The sequence below is a fragment of the Lemur catta genome, chromosome X (assembly GCF_020740605.2).
Source record: "Lemur catta isolate mLemCat1 chromosome X, mLemCat1.pri, whole genome shotgun sequence".
Classification (NCBI taxonomy): Eukaryota; Metazoa; Chordata; class Mammalia; order Primates; family Lemuridae; genus Lemur; species Lemur catta.
The window spans coordinates 35,490,238-35,513,287 of record NC_059155.1 but is presented as its reverse complement, the minus strand read 5'-3'; the positions used below and the strand labels follow the sequence as shown (position 1 = coordinate 35,513,287).

Sequence of the window (23,050 nt, the reverse complement as noted above, 5' to 3'; positions counted from 1 at the left end):
CCCTTAAATCCTGAACTAATCTATATGATCCATCTGGTTTCTTTACAGGTAATATGGGGGCATTGAAGGGAGACATAAAGGATTCAAGGAGACCATCCTTCAGTAAACTTTCTGTAATAGGTTGTAGTCCTAGCCTTCCTTCTAAAGGAATTGGGTATTTTCTTCTGACAGTCTCCCCTGGAGTCTTAAGATTAACTTGTACTGGGGAAACATCTAGCCCTCCTCGATTCCATTCCTTTGTCTAAACTTCGGGGAGAATTATTTCCTCCTCCTTTGTGGACAGAAGGTTTAAGGAAACTTGGGTTGCTCTTTGGTTAACAGCTAATTCTATCCCTAATATTGACATCAAGTCTCAGTCCAGGAGATTTCTTCCTACTTCAGGCACAAAAAGAAATTTTACTTGTGTTTTCTGGCCTTTGTATATGACCTGAGTCTCCTTGAAAATTGGGATGTTAAAACTTTCCCCTTTTACCCCTGATACAAGCAGACATTCATTGGACAGTTGCATAGTGATGGGATGGCACATTAGAGAGGAGCAGGCAGTTCCTGAGTCAGCAAGGAAGGTGATTTCCTCTCCTTGGAGTCCCACCTCCAAATTTATCAAGGGCTCTTGGTAGGACCCTTCAATATAAAAGAGCCCCTGACCCCCCCTATTCTTCATCAAAAGTCATGAGGGGTATTTTCTTTTCCTCTTTCTTGCAGTCTGGACACTCCCTTTTACAATGTCCTTGCTTTCCACACTTGTAACATTTATCCTCTCCCCTTCCCCTGGGTTGCCCTTTTCCTTGTCTTCCCTGGAAACGCTCTCCGTGGGACGCTTTGGGTCTTTTAATTTCTAGGGGCCTTATTGCCTCGGGTTGTTTTTTCTATGGCAGAGAGTATAATCTTTGCTTTCTGTTTCTGCGTCTCCTCATCTCCTCTCACATACAATTTCTGTGCCTCTCCGAGTAGGTCCTCTAAATTCCTATCCTGCTAACCCTCTGGTTTTTGCAGCTTCTTAGCAATGTCGGGCCAACTGTTGGCCACAAACTGTAGCTTTAACATCTCTTGGCCTAAGGGGTCATCAGTATTCAATCCTGAGTACTTTCTCACCTGTTCCTTTAACCTTGTTAAAAACACCGGGGGTCCTTCTTCCCGCCCCGTGTTGAATATTGAATGCCCTCCCCATGTTTTGAGAATGGGGAACTGCTTCCCTTATCCCTTTTATAATCGGATTTCTAAGATCTCTCATGTTGTTTCTGTGGGCTTCATTATTGTTGTCCCACTGGGGCTCCTGATTTGAAAATTTCACCTCTGTGGGCACCTCTTTGGGGTCTGCCGGGTGCTTACGTTCCCAGGTGGCCATTGCTGTCTCCTAATCATCCCCCTCTCTCCCCAGAAAACAGAATACTCAGGATCGACATGAGCTCGGCCCATGTGTATATCTGGGGACCTAGAATTTGATCCAACTGATCTGCAACCCTGTGTGGGTCTTCTTTTTCTTTAAATTTCTGACTTTCGAACTAGTAAGGGGAGTATTAACAAAGCCTATTCTTCCGCCACATAGGGGAACTTCCCGAAGCGGGTATCATGCCTGGGATTTTTCTCCATGGGAAGGAAGGGGAAAATTTTGGATGTCTTTCTTACATTGTTCTATTTCTTTTCTTAAATTGGGGAGCGAAGGGTATAGGGTTGGGGTAGGAGGTGAGACCCTTGCAGGAGGTTCAGGATTCATCTCTTCCTTACTTACTTCTTTGTTTCTTCCCTCCAGGGGGTCCCAAGAGGGGGAGAGCTTCTCTTTTTCCTCTTTTCCTGTTTCTTTATTGTCTCTCCCTTTAAGAGGGAACAAAACAAAGGGACCCTTTCTCCAATAGGAGGCATAGCCCATTTCTCCCTGAAAGACAGGGCTCTGCTATCAGCATATTCAATTAACAGTTGGCAAACAAACCCAGTCTTCGTGGGAATCCAATTTGGGCCAAGAGAAAGGGGGTTTAAGAATGGGTTCTTGCATCTGAGTGAAACAACAATATTTTACCATCTATTAGTCCTAGCGGGCTATCAGGGGGAATTTTATCTTTACTTCTATTTTCTCTAGAGATTTTCTTACTTGTGTCATTTCCCATCCTGGCTTCCTGGCTGTGTGTGTGTCCTAGTCTAGAGGTTCAACCCCACCCCCACCCCAGAGGTTTCTTCACTCCTGACTTCCACTTCGTCTGTCTCTGGCCACTTCCCTCCCGGGAATTTAGGCTCCTCTTAACATTGGCATGTCAGTATAAACCTCCAACTAGGATCTAGGTCAAGACTAGATACTGCCTTCAGTCGTATGAGGCAGCCATGGAACGAAGATCAGGACTTCACAATCGCTTCTTGCCCAAGGCATGTCTCAGTCACACACTCACCCCCTCTGTAATGTCCGGACCACCAAGGAAATACTTTGTCGCCCCCGCGACTTTTCTTACTTTGGTCCTTGCACGGAGTTACCTGGTCACCGCAGTTCCTGCTCAGGCCTTTTTCCCTGCATTGCTGAGAGCCCGGGTTCATTTACTGCTTTGGGGAGTCTCAATCACCTCAATCCCAAGGGCTACCACAATGAGGTAGCAGGACACATCTCCCCCAGGAGCGGGAATCGAGTCCTCCTTCCAAAGGGAATGGGTGATCCCAGACGAGGCCCCAGATTGTTAGAAGTAACCCGAGGTGCCATAAAAAAATAGTCAGACACTGCAAATTGTCTCAGCAAGGCAAAATCTTTACTTCTGATCAGAAGGGCACATAGCGGCAGCAAAAGCAGCCAACCAGGCAGGATATCGGACAGAATATTCCTTTGGCAGAAAAGATTAGGCCAAGGTCATCTCCTCCTACACCCTGAACTGCTTGCCAGTATGTTTCAGGCATTGTGATGCTTCACCCCTAAATTCTTTAGCATTTATTTCTTAAGAAAAAGGACACTTTCCTATGTGAACACAATATCAGCCTCACACCCAAGAAATTTGACCTTGATACAATATTTTTACTATACAGTTCATACTCAAAATTTTCCAATTGTCCCAATAGTGACTGCCCTTTAAAGATTTTTTCTTTTTTTTTAATCCAGTTTCAAATCAAGAATCGTGCCTTACATTTGTTCTATTTAGCCTCCTCTGATCTGGAACACTTCCCTGATTTTTGTTGCCAGTCTTTCATGACACATTTTGAAGCATACAGGCCAGTTGTTTTGTAGAATATACCAGTCTAGCTTTGTGTGAATGTTTCTTCATTATTAGATTTGGGTTCAACATTTTTGCAAGAAACTACAAAGGTGACGTTGCATCTTGCTAGATTTTCTCTTTGTGAAATTCTGAATAAATTCACCAAAGCTGAACGTGTGTTTGTGTGTGTGTGTGTACTTTCCTGGTGCCCTAAGCACGTGTGTGTCATATTAATAATCATTGCTACCATCCTGGACATCATGCAAAGCATTGATCTCTGTATTGACTTAGAACAGGGCTTTACATGATATAATGCCAAACTTCTCCCCCACCCCACTAGTGTTAATCTATCAATACATCCTCACCAACACTTATTGTCCATTCTTTCATTTTTGCCAAACCTATAGGTGTAACATGATATCTTGTTGTGGTTTTCGTTTGTATTGACTACTAAAGAGCTCAAGCATTTTTCTTTGTGTTTATTGACCATTTGTGTCTTCTCTTTTGTGAGAGGCCTGTTTATGCCTTTTGTTCACTTTTTGGAGGTTGTCTTTTTCTTACGTATTTTTAGAGCTTTGTGTATCCTGTATAACTAATCATTTATAAGTTATCTATGCCTCAACTCTCATGAAATAGTATCATATAAGGCTAAGCATGTAGATACTGTAGTTAGAGGTTCTGGGTTCAAATTCCAGTTCTGTCACTTCCTGTGTGACTGAACAAATGATTTAACCTCTCTGTTTTTGTTTCCTCATCTGTAAAATGAGGGTGATAAGGGTACATTCCTCACAGAGCAGTAGGGGGGCTAAAGGAGTTAGTACATGTAATGTGTCAGAACAGTGCCTGGCACGTAGTAAAGAGTAAAAGAAGTGTTTGCTGTTATTAGCTTCTTCCATTTTGTATCGCCCCTGTCATTTTGAGATTCAGTGGATTCATGAAAGTGCTTATCTTACACGTGGTCGACTGCCCCATTTCGGGGTCTCCAACCATAAACTGCTTCCCTACAGCCATGTGTCACAGCATACATACTCATAACTGGGGTGGCTCCACCTTGTACAGGCAAGTTGTCTACAAAGTGATGTCCACTCCTCCAAGGTACTTTAAACCAATTAAGTTTTTCATTGTGAATGGGAACAACATTCTGCAACCCTGAAGGGCCGCCTCCCAAATCCAGAGACATTAATGCCAATAAGTCCTCCACTCCACTACAAAGACCCACAAACACCCTGAAGATATTTCACCCAACTTTTGAGACCTAACAGTATCATGATTTATTCTACAACAATTTAAGAAAGTCTCTCCTCATGATGGGGCCCCTAGTACCTCACAGTAACCTACCCTCCTCCCCACCTCTCTCCCTGGGCCCTCTTCCCTCAACTTGGGCCTTTCTTTGTGTAGTGCTTCAAAGACTAGTAAACTACAAGGGCACCCAGAGGCACGCTGGAAATGCCCCTTAACTGAACGAATGAATGGGGAAGGAAGGAATGTTCTGCGTTGCTAGGTAGAGGTGAAGAAAGGAGGAAAGGAACGTTGGATGGGCAGCAGGGCGCTGATTGGCTGGTCTGCAGAATGCAGCAGGGTTAGAGCCAGCAACGTAGGGCAGCCTTTCTTTAGACCAGGTAGTGGCTCCCCAGAGGGGCCGGACGCGGTGCGCGATCAGAAGCCCTGCCTACCGTGTGAGTCCCTGGCGGGGGCGGCAGCCCTTCGGGCCCCGCCCCGCCCCGCCCCGGCCTCAGGCGCCTCGGCCACGCCCCAAGCGGAGGCCTGCCAGGCGCTTGCGCACGGCAGCACGAGCGCCACTAGCAGCTCCCGGCTCGACTCCGAAGATGGCGGACCGCGGCGTCGGCGCGGGCGGCAGTACATCCCTGAGGGGAATGCGGGAACAGATGGGTGAGCGGGGCCGGCGGCTCGCGGTGCGGGAGCTGGGGGTCCGCGTGGGAGGAGGGGCTCGCGCGGCCCCGGGTGCCGTTGGAGCGGCGGGGTCCGCGCCAGAAAACTTTTCTCCGAAGTCGCCTCGCGCTGCGCGATCCTCCCCTCACCCCTGCCGGAGCCCCCTGGGATGGGACAGGCAGTCGTCCTGGGTTGAGGGCGGGAAGGGAAACGGCCGGTCGACGCCGCCAACTGCCTAACTGCCGCCACCAACACCCAGACCCCCGCGGGCGAGGCTCGAGGGAACTAATGCGCGCTGCTGGGGCGGGCGGGGTGGGGGCGGCTGGAACCCCAGAGCCCGCGGATGGGCCCGAGCCCCGCCTGCCGTTGGGGGCGATGGACGCCAGCGCGACCGCACGAACTGACGCGCCCGTACCCGTGGCCAGCGCCGCCGCCTCGGCCGGGGCAGCCCTTCCAGGCTCGGAAAGTTTTGAGTTTTCTCCTAGCTCCGGGCGTTCGCGGGTTAAGGCTCTTTTACTGTCGCAGTCCGTCTCGGTCCCAAAGGCTTGCTTCCCGCACCCTCCAGCGCAAGGTCCACGGAGGGACGGGGCGGGGGTGGGGGGGACTTTAAAAGTTGCTTTGAGAGTTAGGATGAAACTTGGCTGTCCGCATCTCCTGATATTCTTGGTGTAGCGCTTGTTTCGACAAGATGTCACCTTCTTTGGGACATCTTGCAGTCCCTAGGCTGAACTGAACGAGAATCAGCACTTCAGAGTGCTTTCTCTTCAACGGTCCCGTCACCAAAAAGTCCTCCCCGCTTAAAACCATTTAACCTTATAAAATTTGACAGCGCAGTTGCTTAGTCCAGGAAACTGCTTCACTACCTGAGCGAGATAGTATTTCTTGCTCGTGGGAGGTTGCTTGTAGCCTGCCTTCAGGCTAAGTTTCCTCTGCTACGAGCGTGAACTAAACGATTTTATTGAAATCTTTAGGGATTTTTTTCACTTGAGATTAAAAACTTTATTTTGGCTGCAATGGGGAGCCATACATTACTTAACACTTTGAATCAGCTCTCCAAAGAGTGTGTCAGAAGCAAATACTGACTTTCCTCATTCCATTAGAGAGAAAAGACTCTGTCTAGCTTGTGGTTCACTTAGAGAGTCTCCAGTAAATTGCTGTATTGCGATACTGAAGGCTCTCTGACACTGCTTTATTTCAGTGATTTAAATTAACCAGCATTTATTCTAATATATTGGATAATCCCCTAAAAGCATGTGTATGTTGAATGTTGGAAAGTATTTTAGAATTATGTAGGGGACAGTTGCTTGCAAAAGCCATGCAAAAAAGGCTTAACCCAGGACCCCACTTTACATCGTTGCTGCCCATTTCACGTTAGGAATTGGAAACATCGCATGTTAGACTTTCACAGAGCACTAGCTTGACTAGAACTGCCCTCTTGGTCTCAGCGTTTTCCTGAAGGGGTCAATGAGACAATGAAATGTTTTTGCTAAAAGGTCAGTTTCATCTCCTGCTGGGAGCCTGGCTGCAAGATTTAAAACAGTGTCCTGGACAAATATTTAGGTGCACAGCACAGTCTACATACATTTATTTTCTATATTCACATATATGTTTTAATGTATGCCTATATAAAATTACATTTATTGAGTTGTTTTCTGTGCATAGCACTGTGCTAAGGTTGTCACATACCAAAGAAATATTTATTTTAAAGCATGTGTTTCATATTTTTATGCAGAAAAAATTTGTTTCAATGTTTCAACCAGATGAGTATAAGAAACTTTGTCACTGACTTGTCACCTTTCCCTTGTTGTTTTTCTAAATTCACAAATGATTTCCCAGTTTAGAATAAACTGTTCAAAGAATACTTTCTACAAATGCAGAAAAAACTACTGAGCACGACAGCCAGATTATCGTAGAATTTTAGAGCTGTAGAAACCTGAAAGTTATCTCGTCCAACGTACAGAGTCTCAGCTATAAAATCCTAGGCAGCTTCTACAACTTGAATGTGTACTCTAATGAGGAGCTTAATATTTTTCCAGGTAGCTGTTCCATTGTAGACAGCTCTAAATGGTAGAAGATTGCTTCCAGGACATCAAGACAAGCTATCTTTGGTTTAAACTTGGGATCTCCTGAAAGTCTCTCTCACCCCTATGACTTTGGCTGTTGTTTGTGGCAAAATTCCATGGATCTGCCTTATTTTTGTGGTTCCCTGATCACAGATTTCTTTGTTTTCCTATTATTTTTTTCTTAATACTTTTATATTTCAAAATAAAGTTACTTTTTAATGTACAATTAAATGCTAGGTTCACCACTCACTACCTGTGTGACTGGGGAAGTTATGGTTAGCTTTAGTTTTCTCATCTTTAAAAAAAAACTTGGGCAAAATAATGTGTACTTTGTAAGATTGTTGTAAGAATTAAATGAGGTAATACAAATCAACTTTGTAAGTGGTGAAGTGATATATAATATTTGTTATGGCAGTTTTTAGAAAAGTACCATAAATACAGGCTAAGATTCATAATTCGGTTTTAGTAATAAAGCACACAATTTTTTATTTAATCTCCAGACAAAAGGTAACTTTTACTTTAATTTGGGGTTTAGAATTAGTGTAAGAACTACAGAAATACTGTATTATACTTACTATACCTTGCTGTTACTTTAACTGAATATTAAGTAAATTCCTTCATTCATTTAAATGCATATTAAGTAAATTCTCTCATTCAGTGAAGTTGAATAAAATGTTGACTCTGTTAAGGCCAGACAGACATAGATGCTTTCTTCCGTTGCCTGGAAATTTTAAGTAATTTTTAAAGCCATGTCTGTGAATGTATTTCTTGCTAGCAGAAATTTGGATATAAAGATGTAAAAATCAAATTTGATATTACTACGTTAACATTTATATGATTTTTTTTCATTATTCCTACCACAGCTACTTTAAGTTATTTCTGTTTAATAAAATCTTGAAATAGTCTGGTAAAAATGTGCATTTTGAGAGAAATTGTCAGCTAAGTTGTGTCAAATACATACTATCCTTAGGACTTCTAAGCAGGAGAACTGAATATGCCAAAAGAATACTACAGTGTACTTTATTGTTTTCTTGGTGCTCACATAGAAATGTTGCAAGTGGGGGTTATGTGGGAGGGTTTAATTTATAGACTGTATTTACGAATTTTTGTTAACACACTAGTGCTCAAATTCAGAAGATAATTGTGGTCCACAGACCAGTAGTTAAATATTAAGCTGAGAAGAGTCTAATCTTCAAATTTAGCTAGATCATAGATTATCTGAGCTTTTAGGTCTCTGCAGTTAAAAAAAATCCTTTTTCTCTTTTCTTTTTTGAAATGATGATCCCTATGACAGCAATTGTTTTATCACTTTCAAGGTTCCACTATAAAATAAGTCCCAGATATCTTTCCTCAGTGACAACTAACATCTCAGAGTCCATTCATTCTATAAGTGGAAGGACAGCCCTCTATTCTCTTGGTTATTTTAACTGCTCATCTTCAACTGTGCTATTTTCTGGATATATAGAAATCGGACTTGTAGGCAACATTGCAGGGGCATATTTCCTGTGCTTTTTATACAAGAGTAGAACAGAGTTAGTTTTCAGTATTATTCTCCATACCCTTCCTAGAGATACACAATACTGTGGGGCATTTTAGATAGAGCCAGACAATTAAAGGGTTCAGGGATTCCCCTGTAATAACTTTTGTATATCCTGGAATTTTAGTTTTTCTTTTCCTCAAACTGTGCTACCCTAATCTTACACTTCATCCTTATTGAAGTCTATTTATCACCCTTCTGCCTGTTTGCACAAAACATGTGTTAGCACCTTATATAATTTATATTTGTTTGCTTCACATTTTTCTATATAGAATGATATCTCATTGGAGATTTCCTTCTGCTAGATTACTGGTTCTCCCTCTGCCTTCACTGTGCATCACAATAGAGCTCTTAGCTGTAGGTGCCTGGGCCCCACACAGAGATGGGGGCGGGGAGTGCTTGGGATTGGGGGAGAGGGGCAGGCATTGCTAATTTTTTTTTTTTTTTTGGGAGACAGAGTCTCACTCTGTCGCCCCGGCTAGAGTGTCCTGGTGGCTAGAGTGCCCTGGCGTCAGCCTAGCTCACAGCAACCTCAAACTCCTGAGCTCCAGGGATCCTACTGTTTCAACCTTCCAAGTAGCTGGGACTACAGGCGTGCACCGCCATGCCCGGATAACTTTACATATATATATTTAGTTGTCCATATAATTTCTTTATATTTTTAGTAGAGACGAGGTCTCGCTCTTGCTCAGGCTGGTCTCGAACTCCTGAGCTCACACGATCCTCCCGCCTCAGCCTCCCAGAGTGCTAGGATTACAGGCACGAGCTGCTGCGCCTGGCCTTGCTAATTTTTTTGTTCTGGATACACATTCATATACTTTATTTTTTTTAATTTTAATAGATTTAGGGGGTACAAGTTGAATTCTGTTACATGTATGTATGGCATAGTGGTGGAGTATGGGCTTTTGGTGTACCCATCACCCAAGTAGTGTACATTAGGTGACTCTAATGTGCAACCAGGGTATAAAGTCCCTGATCTAGTTAATTTATAAATGTGCTCCTTACTGTTGGGCCCCATCTCCGAGGATTTCACTGTTAACACTTTGCTTCCAGATTCAGATCCATAAATTTTTAACCTTTTATTTTTTAAATTCCCAATTTATGGCAAAACTTATCTTTTCCAATTCCTTGCCAGTTCAGTTTTTCTAATACGTGGTGTAATGTATTGTCTGAAACATTTTTGAAAACTATTGATCATTGGCTCCTGCTCATCCACAAGCTTGTGTACCACTGCCACTAACAACTTTAGTTATCTTTATGTTTACAAATACCCTGGCATACCCACAATGAACACTTTTAATTCTTTGTTAAAGTATTTTTGAATATTGTAAGTACTCAGTACATCTTTCTTGTTGACCCAGATTAATCAGTCATGATTTTACCTTATAGAAGTGGTTCTATCCTTTATCATCAAAGATACAATTCGCTGTGGTTTGCTGACCCCTGTGTTAACTGTTTGTATTCTTAATATCTAATCCTTTTCCTGTATCTCCTTGTATTTTAGTTGCTGCAGCTCATGCAATTGCTGAAGAAAGAAGAAATCAAAGTGGAGTTAGTCTGATTGTGTCCCAGTCTTCAAATCTGAGACCAGCATGTAAACCAGGTATCATTTCTATAATGCTTTGATAGATGTTAGTGTCATATCTTTAAAATTTGATATCCTATTAATGTCTAACTCTATCTTTTTTTTTTTAGTAATAGATGGATCTGTGCTTAAAAATGATGAAAAGCAAAGATTAGCAAAGGAGCGCAGGGAAGAGAAGAGGAGACAGCAAGATGGTATATTTTAAACTTTTTTAAAAAATCAAAATGAATGAATTTTATGTATATATTCATATATTTGAAAGTATTTTGCTTGCTTTTCCTAAATTTTTTCTATAATAGATTATAATTTTTATATTATGTATTATGTTGGGTTAAATCCTTTTACTAAATCAGGTAAAGAAGGCCCATGAAAAATCTTTGACTAAATTATTTAATTTTTGAGGGAGTAGTTTCTGTTAGCTTTGATTTTCTGAAAACTAAGGTATGAAAATTTTTTCAACATTTGTAAAAATAAGCAGAGTGGGATTTTAGTAAAAGTGATTCTTTTTTTTTTTTGAGACAGAGTCTCACTTTGTTGCTCCGGCTAGAGTGAGTGCTGTGGCGTCAGCCTAGCTCACAGCAACCTCAAACTCCTGGGCTTAAGGGATCCTACTGCCTCAGCCTCCTGAGTAGCTGGGACTACAGGCATGTGCCACCATGCCCGGCTAATTTTTTCTATATATACTTTTAGTTGTCCAGATAATTTATTTCTATTTTTAGTAGATACAGGGTCTCGCTCAGGCTGGTCTCGAACTCCTGACCTCGAGCGATCCACCCGCCTCGGCCTCCCAGAGTGCTAGGATTGCAGGCGTGAGCCACCGCGCCCGGCCTAAAAGTGATTCTAAAAATGAAAATAAGTTGCTAATAATCCTAGCATAGATAAGGTGAAAAGATGCTCTCAAGTTGTGGAAAGATTATTCTTTTAGATCCTAATTTATACAAAGTCACACTTTAGAAGCATTTAGTGAGGGAAAATTTGAATATAGGAAAACATTATGGTATTCTATAATGTGATATATGGCTAAGTCCATTCATGTAAAACCAGCATGCTGTATAGATGAGGACTTTGAAAGAAGTTTCCTAGTAGAAGGAAACAAAACACGTATTCTGGCCTTGTGATTTTTTAATGTGTATTTTAATATACAGCATATTAATCTGGTGAGGTTTGACTTTTGCTCAAATCGGAAATACAACATGAAAATATTTCTTCTTAGTTTGGAATTATAGTTTGGATAGGGTGAGAGTCATCTGGTGTGGACAGTCCAGTTCTCCAGAGTCACATGAACACCAGTGAAAGTGGTTCTTTAGAGACCACCTCTGTTCATTTATGTAATCTTTAGTTACTAGCACAGTTTGTGTTATTTTAAGGAAGAGAATGAGATATGCTAAATTTTTCCTTCTATGTGTGTAATGTGGAAAACTTAAATATTTTCTTGGCTCTTATACCTTGAAAATGTATTTGGAATATTTCAGCCAATAAAGAAATGCAGCTACTTGAAAAAGCAAGAAAGGCCAAGATCCAATATGAAAAACAGATGGAAGAAAAACAGCGAAAGCTGAGAGAGCAAAAAGAAAAAGATGAGCAGCGGAGAATATCCGCAGAAGAAAAAAGAAAACAGAAGTTAGAGGAAGAAAGGGTACATAATTTTATAGCCCCTTCATCAGATGATACACTGTGTTGCCTGGGTCTGGAACATTTTTTTTTCTTAGCCCTTCTCTGCCTTTACTGGCCCTGTAGAAAGGGAACCAGTCCTAGCTCTTTCTTTCTTCTTCCCTCCCTCTTCCCCTCAGCATTGGCAGTTCTTGCCCCTGTCCTCATAAGATCCCAGGAGCTGAGACCCACTAGCCTTAGGGAGGAGGAGCCTTGTAGATCCAAGAACAGAACCCCGTCCACCTTTAGGATGTGGCATATAAGGTTTGCTCTGACCTTCTCTATCTACTACCAGAAAGGATTCGCTGTTGTCCCATTGCCTAGAGAGCAAAAAGGGCAGACCCCACTGTCTGACCCTCCCTCACATGCCCACATCTGACTGATTTCTTACAACTCCTCTGATGGCGTAACTCCGCAGCCAGGTCAGAGTGCTTGCTCTCCCTTATAGCTTCCCTGGCTCCCTCCTGTGTGTACCACACTGTCTCCCTCCTTAGCCCCCTGTCCCCTGTGTTCCTCACATTCTCTTTCCTGATGGGACCCCTCTGGACCTGTCGTTGATAGGCAGCATATCTCTTGTTTTGTGGCACTGCCACTCTTTTTTCCTTTCTGGACTCTTTGGTATCTTTAGTACTCTGTTGGCATGAGTCAATGGCTTTGTTATGCCCTCTCTTTTACCCTTCTGTCCGTCTTCAGTCAGTTTGCCTCTTGTTGTTTATCTTAGGCATCTGTCTAACTGTCTCCTTCTGTGTGATTCGCTCTCTTTGACGCCAAATTTTTCTCTTTGTAGGCCATTCCACTACTTTACTGTGAGTATGCTTGACTCCTTCTGAAACCGGCATGGTATCTGTGACACCAGTCTCTTTCTTGCTGGCATTCTCTGTTTATTCTGGGGACTCTCAGGTGTCCCTGAATAAATCTTAGCTTAGTCTGTCTCTGAGTCTTTGTCTGACTCTGGGCTTTTTCTGCCTGAGGCGGTTCACTTTTCTTTCTACTGTCTTTGTTTTAGCTTCTCTGTTTTTCCCCATTTTTGAACTCTTTGGACTCTGCCTGTTCTCTTAGTGTATGTATATTTCTTATCTCCCTCTCATGTTTTCTGTTGTTCTAATTTTGGTATTTCTTTTTCTCTCCTTTTCTCTTTGGTTCCATTTCTTCCCATGAAGCTACTTCTCTTTGGCTTTCCCTGTGATGCTCACTTTTCCTCCTTCCTCACACACACAGTTGCTCTTGCACTTGCTTTACCTCCAGCCCTGTGTTCCATCTGGACATCTTCCCGGTTCTAGGTCTCTTCTTGTGCCATTTCTTCCCCATCCATGAACCACTACCTCTTTCTTTCTGACCCTTTTTCTGTGATTGTTTATGCTCAGTGTGTTTCATGTTCCAGTATTTGGTAGACTCTCATTCAGAATTTCTGTCATTCCCCACTGTCCTCTGTGAATCATTTCCTTATTTTACTTATCTGTGGCAAAGAGATGAAGGCCAGAGAGAGAATATGAACTAAGTAAAGACAATTTGAGAACTAAAGAAAGTAAAATAGAAAACTGTGTGCAGAGTGAGGGAGCATCCCTGGAGGAGAGAGTCCCAGGGACTGAAACAAAAAAAAAAAAAGACTATCTTAGAGAAAGAAGAAGCTCAGAGAGGGAGGACATATAGAAGAGAAGAGAATGCAGCAAAATGACACTGCAGACAGAAAGGGAACCAGAGATATAACAGGAGGGGGGGCAAAAGAGAAACAACCCCAGAGAGCTAGATAGTGTAGGAGAGTCCCAGACAGAGCATGGGACATGGGACACTGTAAATAGCAAAAATGAGAGAGGAATTCTGGAGAGCAGAGAAGAAACCCAGACTCAGTAGAGCTAAGGCGGGGGGTGGGAGTGCATGGACAGGAGATACATATGAGACAGGATGGGAACTTCCATTATGAGCTCTGGGTGGCCACAGATGCAAGAAGGAATTTGAAAGACAGCACAGAGGGCGATGCATTCAGAAACAGTGGGATAGAATTCTTATGAATCAGAAATGTTTTAATAATGCAAGATTAATCTCTGTTTTCAGTTTATTATAGTTTCAAGGTTTCTAAGTAATTTAGAACAACTTCCTTTTAGAAAATTTTCAAATATTTCCATTAGGTAAATTTTATTTTAAAGAATTGAAATTGCTTTTTTCCTCAGGATATGGGCTGCTCTCCATTTTTCTAGCACATTTTTCTTTGTCCTCAGAAAACTGGTGGGGACATTGTAAGGATGATGTTGCTATGAAACAGTTGTTAGGGAAGAATGGAAAACCTCTGGCCTTGAAATTGATTTGCTTATCTGAGCAAATCCATGGTAGGTTACAGTACAGGGAGAAATATCTGAGAAAAGAACTCATTTCTGGAAGTAGAGTTGTTTTGCCACAGTGTGGCATTTAATTGACATATAGCTGTTGCCCTGACCAGTTTAAATTGAAGTTGGGGTCAAGACAAAGATGTCGATAATTTATTTTGAAACTTTATTTTTATTAGTTAACACCAGAATTTAAGCTGTTACAAATGCGGGTATAGTAAATGACCCTGGCAGAGATTTCACTTTTATGCATGTTGATTTTTTTTCCTGCCTCATATCACAAAGAATTTAAGGTGACTTTTAAAAATCCATACCACACCAGATGATAAAATAAATGGTTGAGGAAATCCAGCAGAGGGGAAATTAAGGTACGCAAATAATAAAGCATAAGATGTGATTAGTGTACAAGAAAGTATACGACTCAGTTTCTGTACAATCATTAGAGATAGGATACAAATTTGGCTCTAAATTTCCTACCAATATAAGCAAGGAGGAAAGCATTATTGGTTCCTCAATGCAGAATCCCTAAGATAAAAAACAAATTATTTAGGAGAAGCACTGTTACTTGGTTGATCCCTGAGACATGTCTCTGGTTACTTTAAACTTTTACCTGGTACAGAAATTTGATGATGGAGTTGTTTTATAAACCACAGATCAAAATTATACTAGCCAATGTAATAAATATGTAAAAATGTGTTGGCATTTATTTTAAATAGGAAAGATACAAAGCTGTTCTTTATCGTACTTTGGAACGGAGCACCCGTGCTGAACTTCAGCAAAAACGATGGTCATGGGAAGGCTCTGTACTGGCGAATTCTGAGAGCAGATCTGGTAATTAATACAGCTGTTAAATTTTAAGTTCATTGATATTCGTGCTTAAATATTGTCTATTATCAGATTGTATTTACAGCAAGGTTTGTATCCTAAATGAACATGCTGTACACAGTAAATTTATATTTAAATTTGTGTCATATCCATTGGAAAAAAACAGGTAAAATTTTATAATAGATTTTATTTAACTCAATATGCCCAAAATCTTATTTAAACTTAGAATCAGCAGAAAAATGATGAATAATTACTAAGTTTTACACAGCTTGTCTAATGCATATTTTAAAAAATAAACTAAGTCTGCCTTGTTTACTGTGGATGCACTATAAATTTTCCTATATGTGGACATAATTCTACACAATTTCAGAAAACATAAATTTTATATAGTTTGGAAGGAAGGAAATGACAATGAACACGGTGTACCTGATTAATGCATGTCAGTGCTTCTTATAACTACATTGTGAAAAGTCATTTTGTTTCAGCTAATGATGCTTTCTTCTTGAAATATGATTAGAGTAAATATTACATCTTTTCTCAGCCAATAAGAGATCTGCATCTGCTGAAAAACTCGAACAGGGGACTTCTGTTTCCAATAAACAAACAGTTGTGTCACCTGCAGTTCTTCAAAATTCTGTTACCAAAAGTAAGTAATTTCCTGTATTCTACTGAATTTCATTTAATGAAATCAATTCTTCATGTTTATTTTTACAGTACTGCTTATTTATATTATGAAACATTTAGGTTTATTTCAGAAGAGTACCACTTTATTTTACAGGAGAGAGACATATTTTGTATTTTCATCAATATAAATCCTTTTGATTTTTGTATTAAGCATATCAGATGCGATTGTTGGGCTCAGATAGCTCAAACTGATAGAGCGCAAGCGAGCAGCGGACAGGTTGATCTGCTTTACATATATCATGTTTGTTATTCACAATTATCTTGTAAAATTGACAGGCAGGTATAATTGCCTTCCTTGTTTTATAATTCAGACTCCAAGAAACTCAGTGATTTCAACTTTAACATCCTTTCTTATGGTTTATATTTTGGTCATTTGATAGATCATGATATTTAAATTATACCTCACATTTATAAGTCCCTGTTTTCCCCCAAAGTAAAGTGATAACAATGTTTAATGATAGATGTATTGCCAAGCTCCACTTTACAACTTTTAATCGTGGCAACACAGTATTGTTTTAAATAAAATGAAGTCATCTACTATGGATACTTCAAATACCTTTTTGTTCCTGGTATTTGCTTTTTAATTAATGTTCCTTATTAAAAAGAAAATCTATACCTGAGTGTGTATTGGTGACCATTTCTGGCTTGTAGCACATGTTGCTTCTCAGTAATAATTGAAATGGATTAGGCAACCATATCCATCAATCAAAAAAAAAAAAACCTTTTTCTTTCCAGAGGAAAAAACAGGAGTGATCTCAGGAAAAAGGGCAAACAAATTTCACATCATTCCCTCAAACTTAGCCATTATAAAAGATGAAGAAATACTGCTTTTGTGCCTTGTGAATCGAAAAATGCATAATTATAGTTTGAATTAAAAATTTTTTTGCATTATTTAGGTAGCTTGACATTTTTTGAGCAATGCTGATTGCTGTAAAATTCCAGTACAGCAAAAGACTTTGGATACCATTTAAAGTATAATTGATTATAACAGTGGTTAACCTCATGAAAAAGATTTTGATATTTGTCTAAAACAGTATTATAATATATTGAAAAGGATTTCTGGGGGAAAATGATTTTATTCAAACTTACATTTTGTTATTTGTACTTTTAGGACTCTTACAATTTCAACGATGAGCTTGAAAGATTTTATTTTGTTGTCAGTCTCAGTGTATCACATTTTCTCTTGTAATGGTCTAAGAAAAGTTGATCCACTTACCACCCCCACCCTCTTAATATGCTTTCCCAAAGCACTTTTATGTATACCCTGGGTTCATTCATAGATTAATGTGGGAAGATATGCTCTAGCACCTTGCTTGTCATATGGTAAAAGTAGTTTATTATTCACCAACTAAATCCTTTAGAAAAATTAGATAACATTAATTGCTTTGCCATGTTTATGTACTTTGATTTTAACATACCTTAATTGTTCCACAATAATTGACTGTCTTTTACTATCTAATTGCCCTGAGGAATTTAGCAAAGATTTATTCCACATTTATTACATATTTAATGTAATGAGCAAACACTCATATGCTTTCATTAATATGTCTATTTGCCATATCTATGAGACATGTAAAGAGAAAGGACAGGTGATCACTTTCAAGGTAATAATTAGTTAAATTGTACTATGAAGGAGTGATTCCAAGTAACTTTTTAAATGATTTCTTTACGAGTTTTTAATACAGGAAGGTATGTGTGGACGATACTTTGTGAAATAACTTGCTTGAAGGTACAGTATGTTGCATACTCTGAAATGATGAATTCTGTAATTAATGATTTCAGGGAAAATAAAATCCGTATTGGCATGTCTTACCTTTGTAAACTCCCTTGAAATTGAAATGAAACCTGCTCAATCCAGAGAGATCAACATTTCAGATTCAAATGAAGTTCATAATCTAATCTGTAATATTTTAAATCTTGGTTGATTCAAATAGTCTATTTTTCTTCTACTCATTGATGACTCATAATAATTGTTCACACCATTTTGTCGTTTCTTACAGTATGCTGCTGAAGGATACTGCCTTAATCACATGATTGAATTGATTACACCTCTGTGGTTCATGCTGCTCAATCACATTATCAATTCAAGGAATTTTCAAATGATGCTATATTGCCAGTGTGTACTTTAATTTACAAGTCACCAAAAGAGAAATTATTTTTTTTTTCTTTTTTTTCTGAGACAGTCTCGCTCTGTTGCCCAGGCTAGAGTGCTGTGGCGTTAGCCTAGCTCACAGCACCCTCAAACTCCTGGGCTCAAGCAATCCTTCTGCCTCAGCCTCCCTAGTAGCTGAGACTACAGGCATGCACTACCATGCATGGCTAATTTTTTCTATATAGATTTTTTAGCTGTCCAAATCATTTCTTTCTATTTTTAGTAGAGACGGGGGTCTCGCTCTTGCTCAGGCTGATCTCGAACTCCTGACCTCCAGCGATCCCGCCTGCCTCAGCCTCCCAGAGTGCTAGGATTACAGGCGTGAGCCACCATGCCCGGTCAAGATATTATTTCTTAAATGGACATGCCTCAGTAGTCTGAGCTAGAATATTTCAAGTGATTTGGAAACGTTTCTATACCAAGCAGGTTTTCCTTATGAATAGTTGAATTGCATAAATTGTGACATCTGTACCAAATGTTAATGCGTTTGTTTCAAAAAATACTAGTTATAACTAAAGTATAAATTACTTTTAGTATTAGACATTGTCTCTAAAATTAAAGGTATATTCCTAATTTGGGATCTTTGATGTCAAATAATAGCAGACACGTTTCCTCTTAATTTTAACCATTTTCTAAATAGTTTAATCTCATTTCAGATAACTTACAGAGGAAACTAAAAAAAAAAAATTGTCTCTTAGTGTGCCCCCCCTCAAAAAAAAGGAAACTAGTTTTAAGTTTGGGGATGTAGAGATTCTGTATATTTGAAATTAAATAAACTCTTACAAGCAAAGGTAGAGAAGATGAAAAATATTTGAAAAAGGGGTGGGTCACTCCTGAAATAATATACTTAAGTAGTTTGTGAAAAATAATATTTCTTTGCACTTGATCTCTAGGAAAACCGGAAAAGGAGAGAAGCTCATCTTTAAGTAGAAGAGATAGCAAACTACATTCATCTACTGATACAGAACAAGGGGAAGAAAAGCCAGGTGGTTAGTTACTTCTAAGTACAAATTTTAAATAGTGGTTTAAATGAGGTATATTACATTGAGTTATTTGAAAAGTTTTTTTTTTTTTAAATTGGAAACCAAAATATCTCTTCTTGAATGAAATAATGTGCTTTGGTGCCATGTTTATTTGGCTGAAGCCAGAAAAGTCTGTCTTTAAATGAAGTGTAATTCCTGCCATCATCTGACAAGGTGTCAATAATGAAGCTGAGGAAATACATCACAGAATGTTGGTATAGATAGGTTTGTACTGGAAGACTTGATTCACTCCCAACATTTCATCATTTTGCATTTAGAAGTTACAAATTACTGGCCACATTTTGAACTTCAAAGCTTTACTCTCTTGCTCCATAGCATTAGCCACCTATATCCTTTGTGCATGTTTTTCACTGCCGATTATTGCCCACAAAATTTCATAATTATTACTAAAGTACTTCTTTATTTAAAGTAGTTTCTTTTTAATACCTTTCCCTAGCATTTTCCTTTCACATGTGTTTGTTGCTTTTTGTTTCATACTGAACCATTTGCTTACAGAAGATTCTCCACGTAATTGATTCAGGTCAAATCCTATTAGAACAAATGCCATTGACACAGGGATCTTTATGAATATAAAGATTTAATGGAGCAAGATATTTACAGCAAAATTCACTTTTCACAAAAGATTTTAGTCAGTCCCTTAGAGCTTTTGGCAGTGGACCTGACCCTTATGATTGTCAGTGGCATATATCTATAGGAATTCCTGTAAAAGCTGTTTTTTCGTGTGCAACTTTTTTTTCCACTTGTGATTTCCTCCATATGGTGGGGAATGGTTCTATTAAATATGTTACCTAGATTCCTTCCTTAGGGTTGTTGTGGTATGAGGTGGTCTTTCCCCCTTTATTCAGGTAATCTCTTCCCTGACAGGGCAGTTTGGTCACATGACAGTGTTCAATCCTATTATGTGTTTCTGGGAAAGTTACTGTTTATAGCAGCTCATGTTGCTCTTTCTTGCTTTGCATTTATTTGTGAGATCCCAAATTGAATCCTTTTTTATTTGTTCTCATCATTTAGCTCATCGCTCGTATGTCAGTTCTCAAGAGAATAATTTAATCAACCGCCTGCTCATCCCAACAAAAGCATCATTAGCCAGAAGCAAAAGTGCTGCTTCATTATCCATCCCTGGAAAAAATATTCCAGGTAACAGGCATATGGTGGAAAGCCTAAAGGGGGTGGTAGTGTGTTTGTACTTAAAAATAGGCTCTATTACTTAATTTGTTGGCTTTAGGCACCAAATAAATTTGAATCAATAGTTACCAAATTAGTGATTTTACCAAACACTTGATGTTGCATATTTATCTTATGACTTCTAGCATGGGTAGTTATCTGGGTAATAGGTCATTTTTAGGACAGCTAACTTTGGTGGTGGTTATTAAGTTTTAAAGCTCTGTAGATTTTTAAAGTATAGAAAAACTTTACTAATATTAAGGAAGAAAGTTTCCTATTCCACCCTCCTTTTTTCCTAAAATGTGGAGGAGAATAACACTGAGCCACCCTTCAGCTTCTAATTAGGAGCATAAAGGTTGTTAGTAAAATAAAACAAATCTTCAGGGTTATGTGGACATTCTCATTTACGGTTTACACGTAGTGTTAGGTCTGTGGGTAAGACCCCCCCGCCGCATGATGGAAAGCTAAAATGTATTGTTCCCATCATTTTTTCTCTGTTTTTCCCTTCCACTTTTTCCCTCCTAGAATATATCCCACCCCTTTTGCTTTTTTTTTCTGTCAATATTCATCTGCTTGGTAAAATGAATCAAATGTTATCACATATTTTCTTGTAATGCAACCATACTTCTTTTGGTTCTGATTCCTGACTTTTAATGCCCAGTTATATGTGTGTCAGGTTATTTTCTGCCATTCTCCCTCCCCCAACCTATGGTAAGATATTTCTATTACCACCATCCAAAAAACTCCGTATTTTGTCTTAAATTTCTATAGCTAATACAAATCTACTTATTATACTTCCTGTATTTTCTGTATCACAAACTATTGGTCTTAAATAATGTGACTATTTAGGTACATGCAGATACATAGATAAAATGCTTTCTCCACCAAAAATGAGGGACTAAAAGATAACATTTAATTTAGTCAAAACTTTTATTCATATTTAATCAATCTTTGGTAATTTGTTCTATTTTAATTATTTGATGAAATCATGTGAAAATTTGTCATCCATATTTAAAGATGAGGTGGCAGATAAATTTACCAATTCTTAAGAAAGCCACTACCAGATACCTTTTTTAAATATGTTTATCTTATTATATAAGCAATAAATAAATAGTGTAGAACAATTTTTTAAATGTAATCCCATATTATCTTAACACTGACTGGTAACTTAATATTTTTCTTTGCATTTATATATTTTTTCACAAAATGAGATAACCTGTTTTTGTTTAAATTCAATAAAAACCATTTTCTGTGTCCAAAAACTGCATATTCCTACTCTTAATGACTGTCTTCATATAGTCCAAATTTCTTGTGGAAAATTCGGATTATATTTTCAATTGTTTCAATATTATAAACAATGTAGTAATTAGCATCTTTGTACATACATTTTTATGTATTTATCTGATTTTTTCCTAAGGATAAACCTAGAAATGGAATTGTTAGAACAAAGAGTATGTACTTTTTATGCTTCCCAGGGAAAATATACAAATCTACACTCCTACCAGCAGTGTATGAGGTTTCCTGGTTCCAAACATTGATGTTATCGTTTTCCTCCATCTTAGTTGACCCCAAGTATTATCATTTTTGTCCATTTCATGGGTAAAATATATTTAGATTGGTAAAGCTGGAAGGGACCTTGGAGGTCTAATCCACTCTGGTTGATGTCTTCTTATAGTTTTTAGTATGGGTGAGAAAATACTCTTTCTTACATTCTATTCTAAAACAATCAAGTATAAAATATCTTACGTTATGGCCTGTAAGGGTAAGATATTTAGCCCTGGTGAAGATGTTTAGATTGCTTTTAAAAAGGGTTGAAGGTCTTGTAATTTTCTGTGAAAATCATTCTGAAATATAGTATGGTTAAAATAGAAATTGCAAACATCAACCTTGGAGAAGCATCTTATTTTTATCTGTAATAGACAATTGCTTTCACAGCAACTCTCTCGTTGGTGTTGCTTCTGAAGTACTAACTATGTGATGGTTCTGTCTGTGTCTGTAATCCATTTCACTAAACAGTGTGCCTGTGTTGTTTAATCCCTGTGCTTTCCTAATAAACAGTCTGTTTTTTCTGTTCCTGTTGTTATACTGTGTATATGGTGTGTCTTTGTCTTATCAAATTTCTAACTTACGGAATTTCACTCCGTCCTCGTTCACTTACAGCCATCAACAATCACATAGTCCAGCATACAAATGTGCCCTCTCAGAGCTATAGTAATGATGAATTGAAGACTACTATCATGTTTCCTAAGTCAACCGTGAAAATGCCTCCTCAAATAAAATTAGAAATCGTTCCCCAGGAGAAAGTAGAGACACCCCTCAAGGCAAGTGTGGAAGTACCCCTCAAGGTGAATGTGGAAGCATTCCCCAGGGCAGGCATGGAAGCACCCACCAAGGAAAGCATGGAAACATCCCCTAAGGCCAAAGTGGAAGCAACCCCGGAGGCAAGTGTGACAGCAGCCCCCGAGGCGGGTGTGGAGGCACTCCCTGAGGTGGGCGTGGAAGTGCCCCTTGAAACGAGCATGGAAGTATACCCTGAGGCAAGAGTGGAAGTGAGCCCCAAGGCGAGCATGCCCTCCTCCCCCGAGATGAGCGAGGACTCATCCCCCTTGGTGAGCGTGAATGTGTCCCCAGTGGTGAGTACAGATGACTCCCTCGACGTGAGCGAGGACACATCCCCTGAGGTGAGCCTGGAAGTGCCCCCAGAGGAGAGTGCAGAAGCATCCCCTGTGGTGATGATAGAAGTGAACCCCAAGGTGATGGTAGAAGTGAACCCTGAGGTGATGGTGGAAGCGCCTCCTGAGGCAAGCGTGGCAGCGCCTCCTGAGGCAAGCGTGGCAGCGCCCCCCAAGGCATCCCCTGCGATTAGCATGGAAGTGTCTCCCAAGGCGAAGGTGAGAGACACTCTGCAGGTTTGTCAAGTGCCTTTTATTGACAAATTTTCTAATGTAAAATTTTAAAATAGTATATTTTGT

The 23,050-nt window shown here is 39.5% G+C and overlaps 1 protein-coding gene across 2 annotated transcripts in view; it reads left to right on the top strand.

Moving 5' to 3' along the window:
* The first annotated feature begins 4,961 nt into the window (after positions 1–4,961).
* MAP7D3 (MAP7 domain containing 3) overlaps positions 4,962–23,050 on the top strand; it is a 29,303-nt gene continuing 11,214 nt past the window's right edge. The window contains exons 1-9 of one of the 2 annotated variants that reach the window (XM_045538836.1): positions 4,962–5,054; positions 10,159–10,257; positions 10,350–10,433; positions 11,712–11,875; positions 14,927–15,041; positions 15,577–15,681; positions 18,765–18,857; positions 19,926–20,051; positions 22,239–22,969. In XM_045538836.1, coding sequence (XP_045394792.1) covers positions 4,991–5,054; positions 10,159–10,257; positions 10,350–10,433; positions 11,712–11,875; positions 14,927–15,041; positions 15,577–15,681; positions 18,765–18,857; positions 19,926–20,051; positions 22,239–22,969 — 1,581 coding nt within the window. In that variant the 5' untranslated portion in view covers positions 4,962–4,990. Of the gene's footprint in view, positions 5,055–10,158; positions 10,258–10,349; positions 10,434–11,711; positions 11,876–14,926; positions 15,042–15,576; positions 15,682–18,764; positions 18,861–19,925; positions 20,052–22,238; positions 22,970–23,050 lie in introns of both variants that reach the window. The other variant, XM_045538835.1, reaches the window with a different exon arrangement.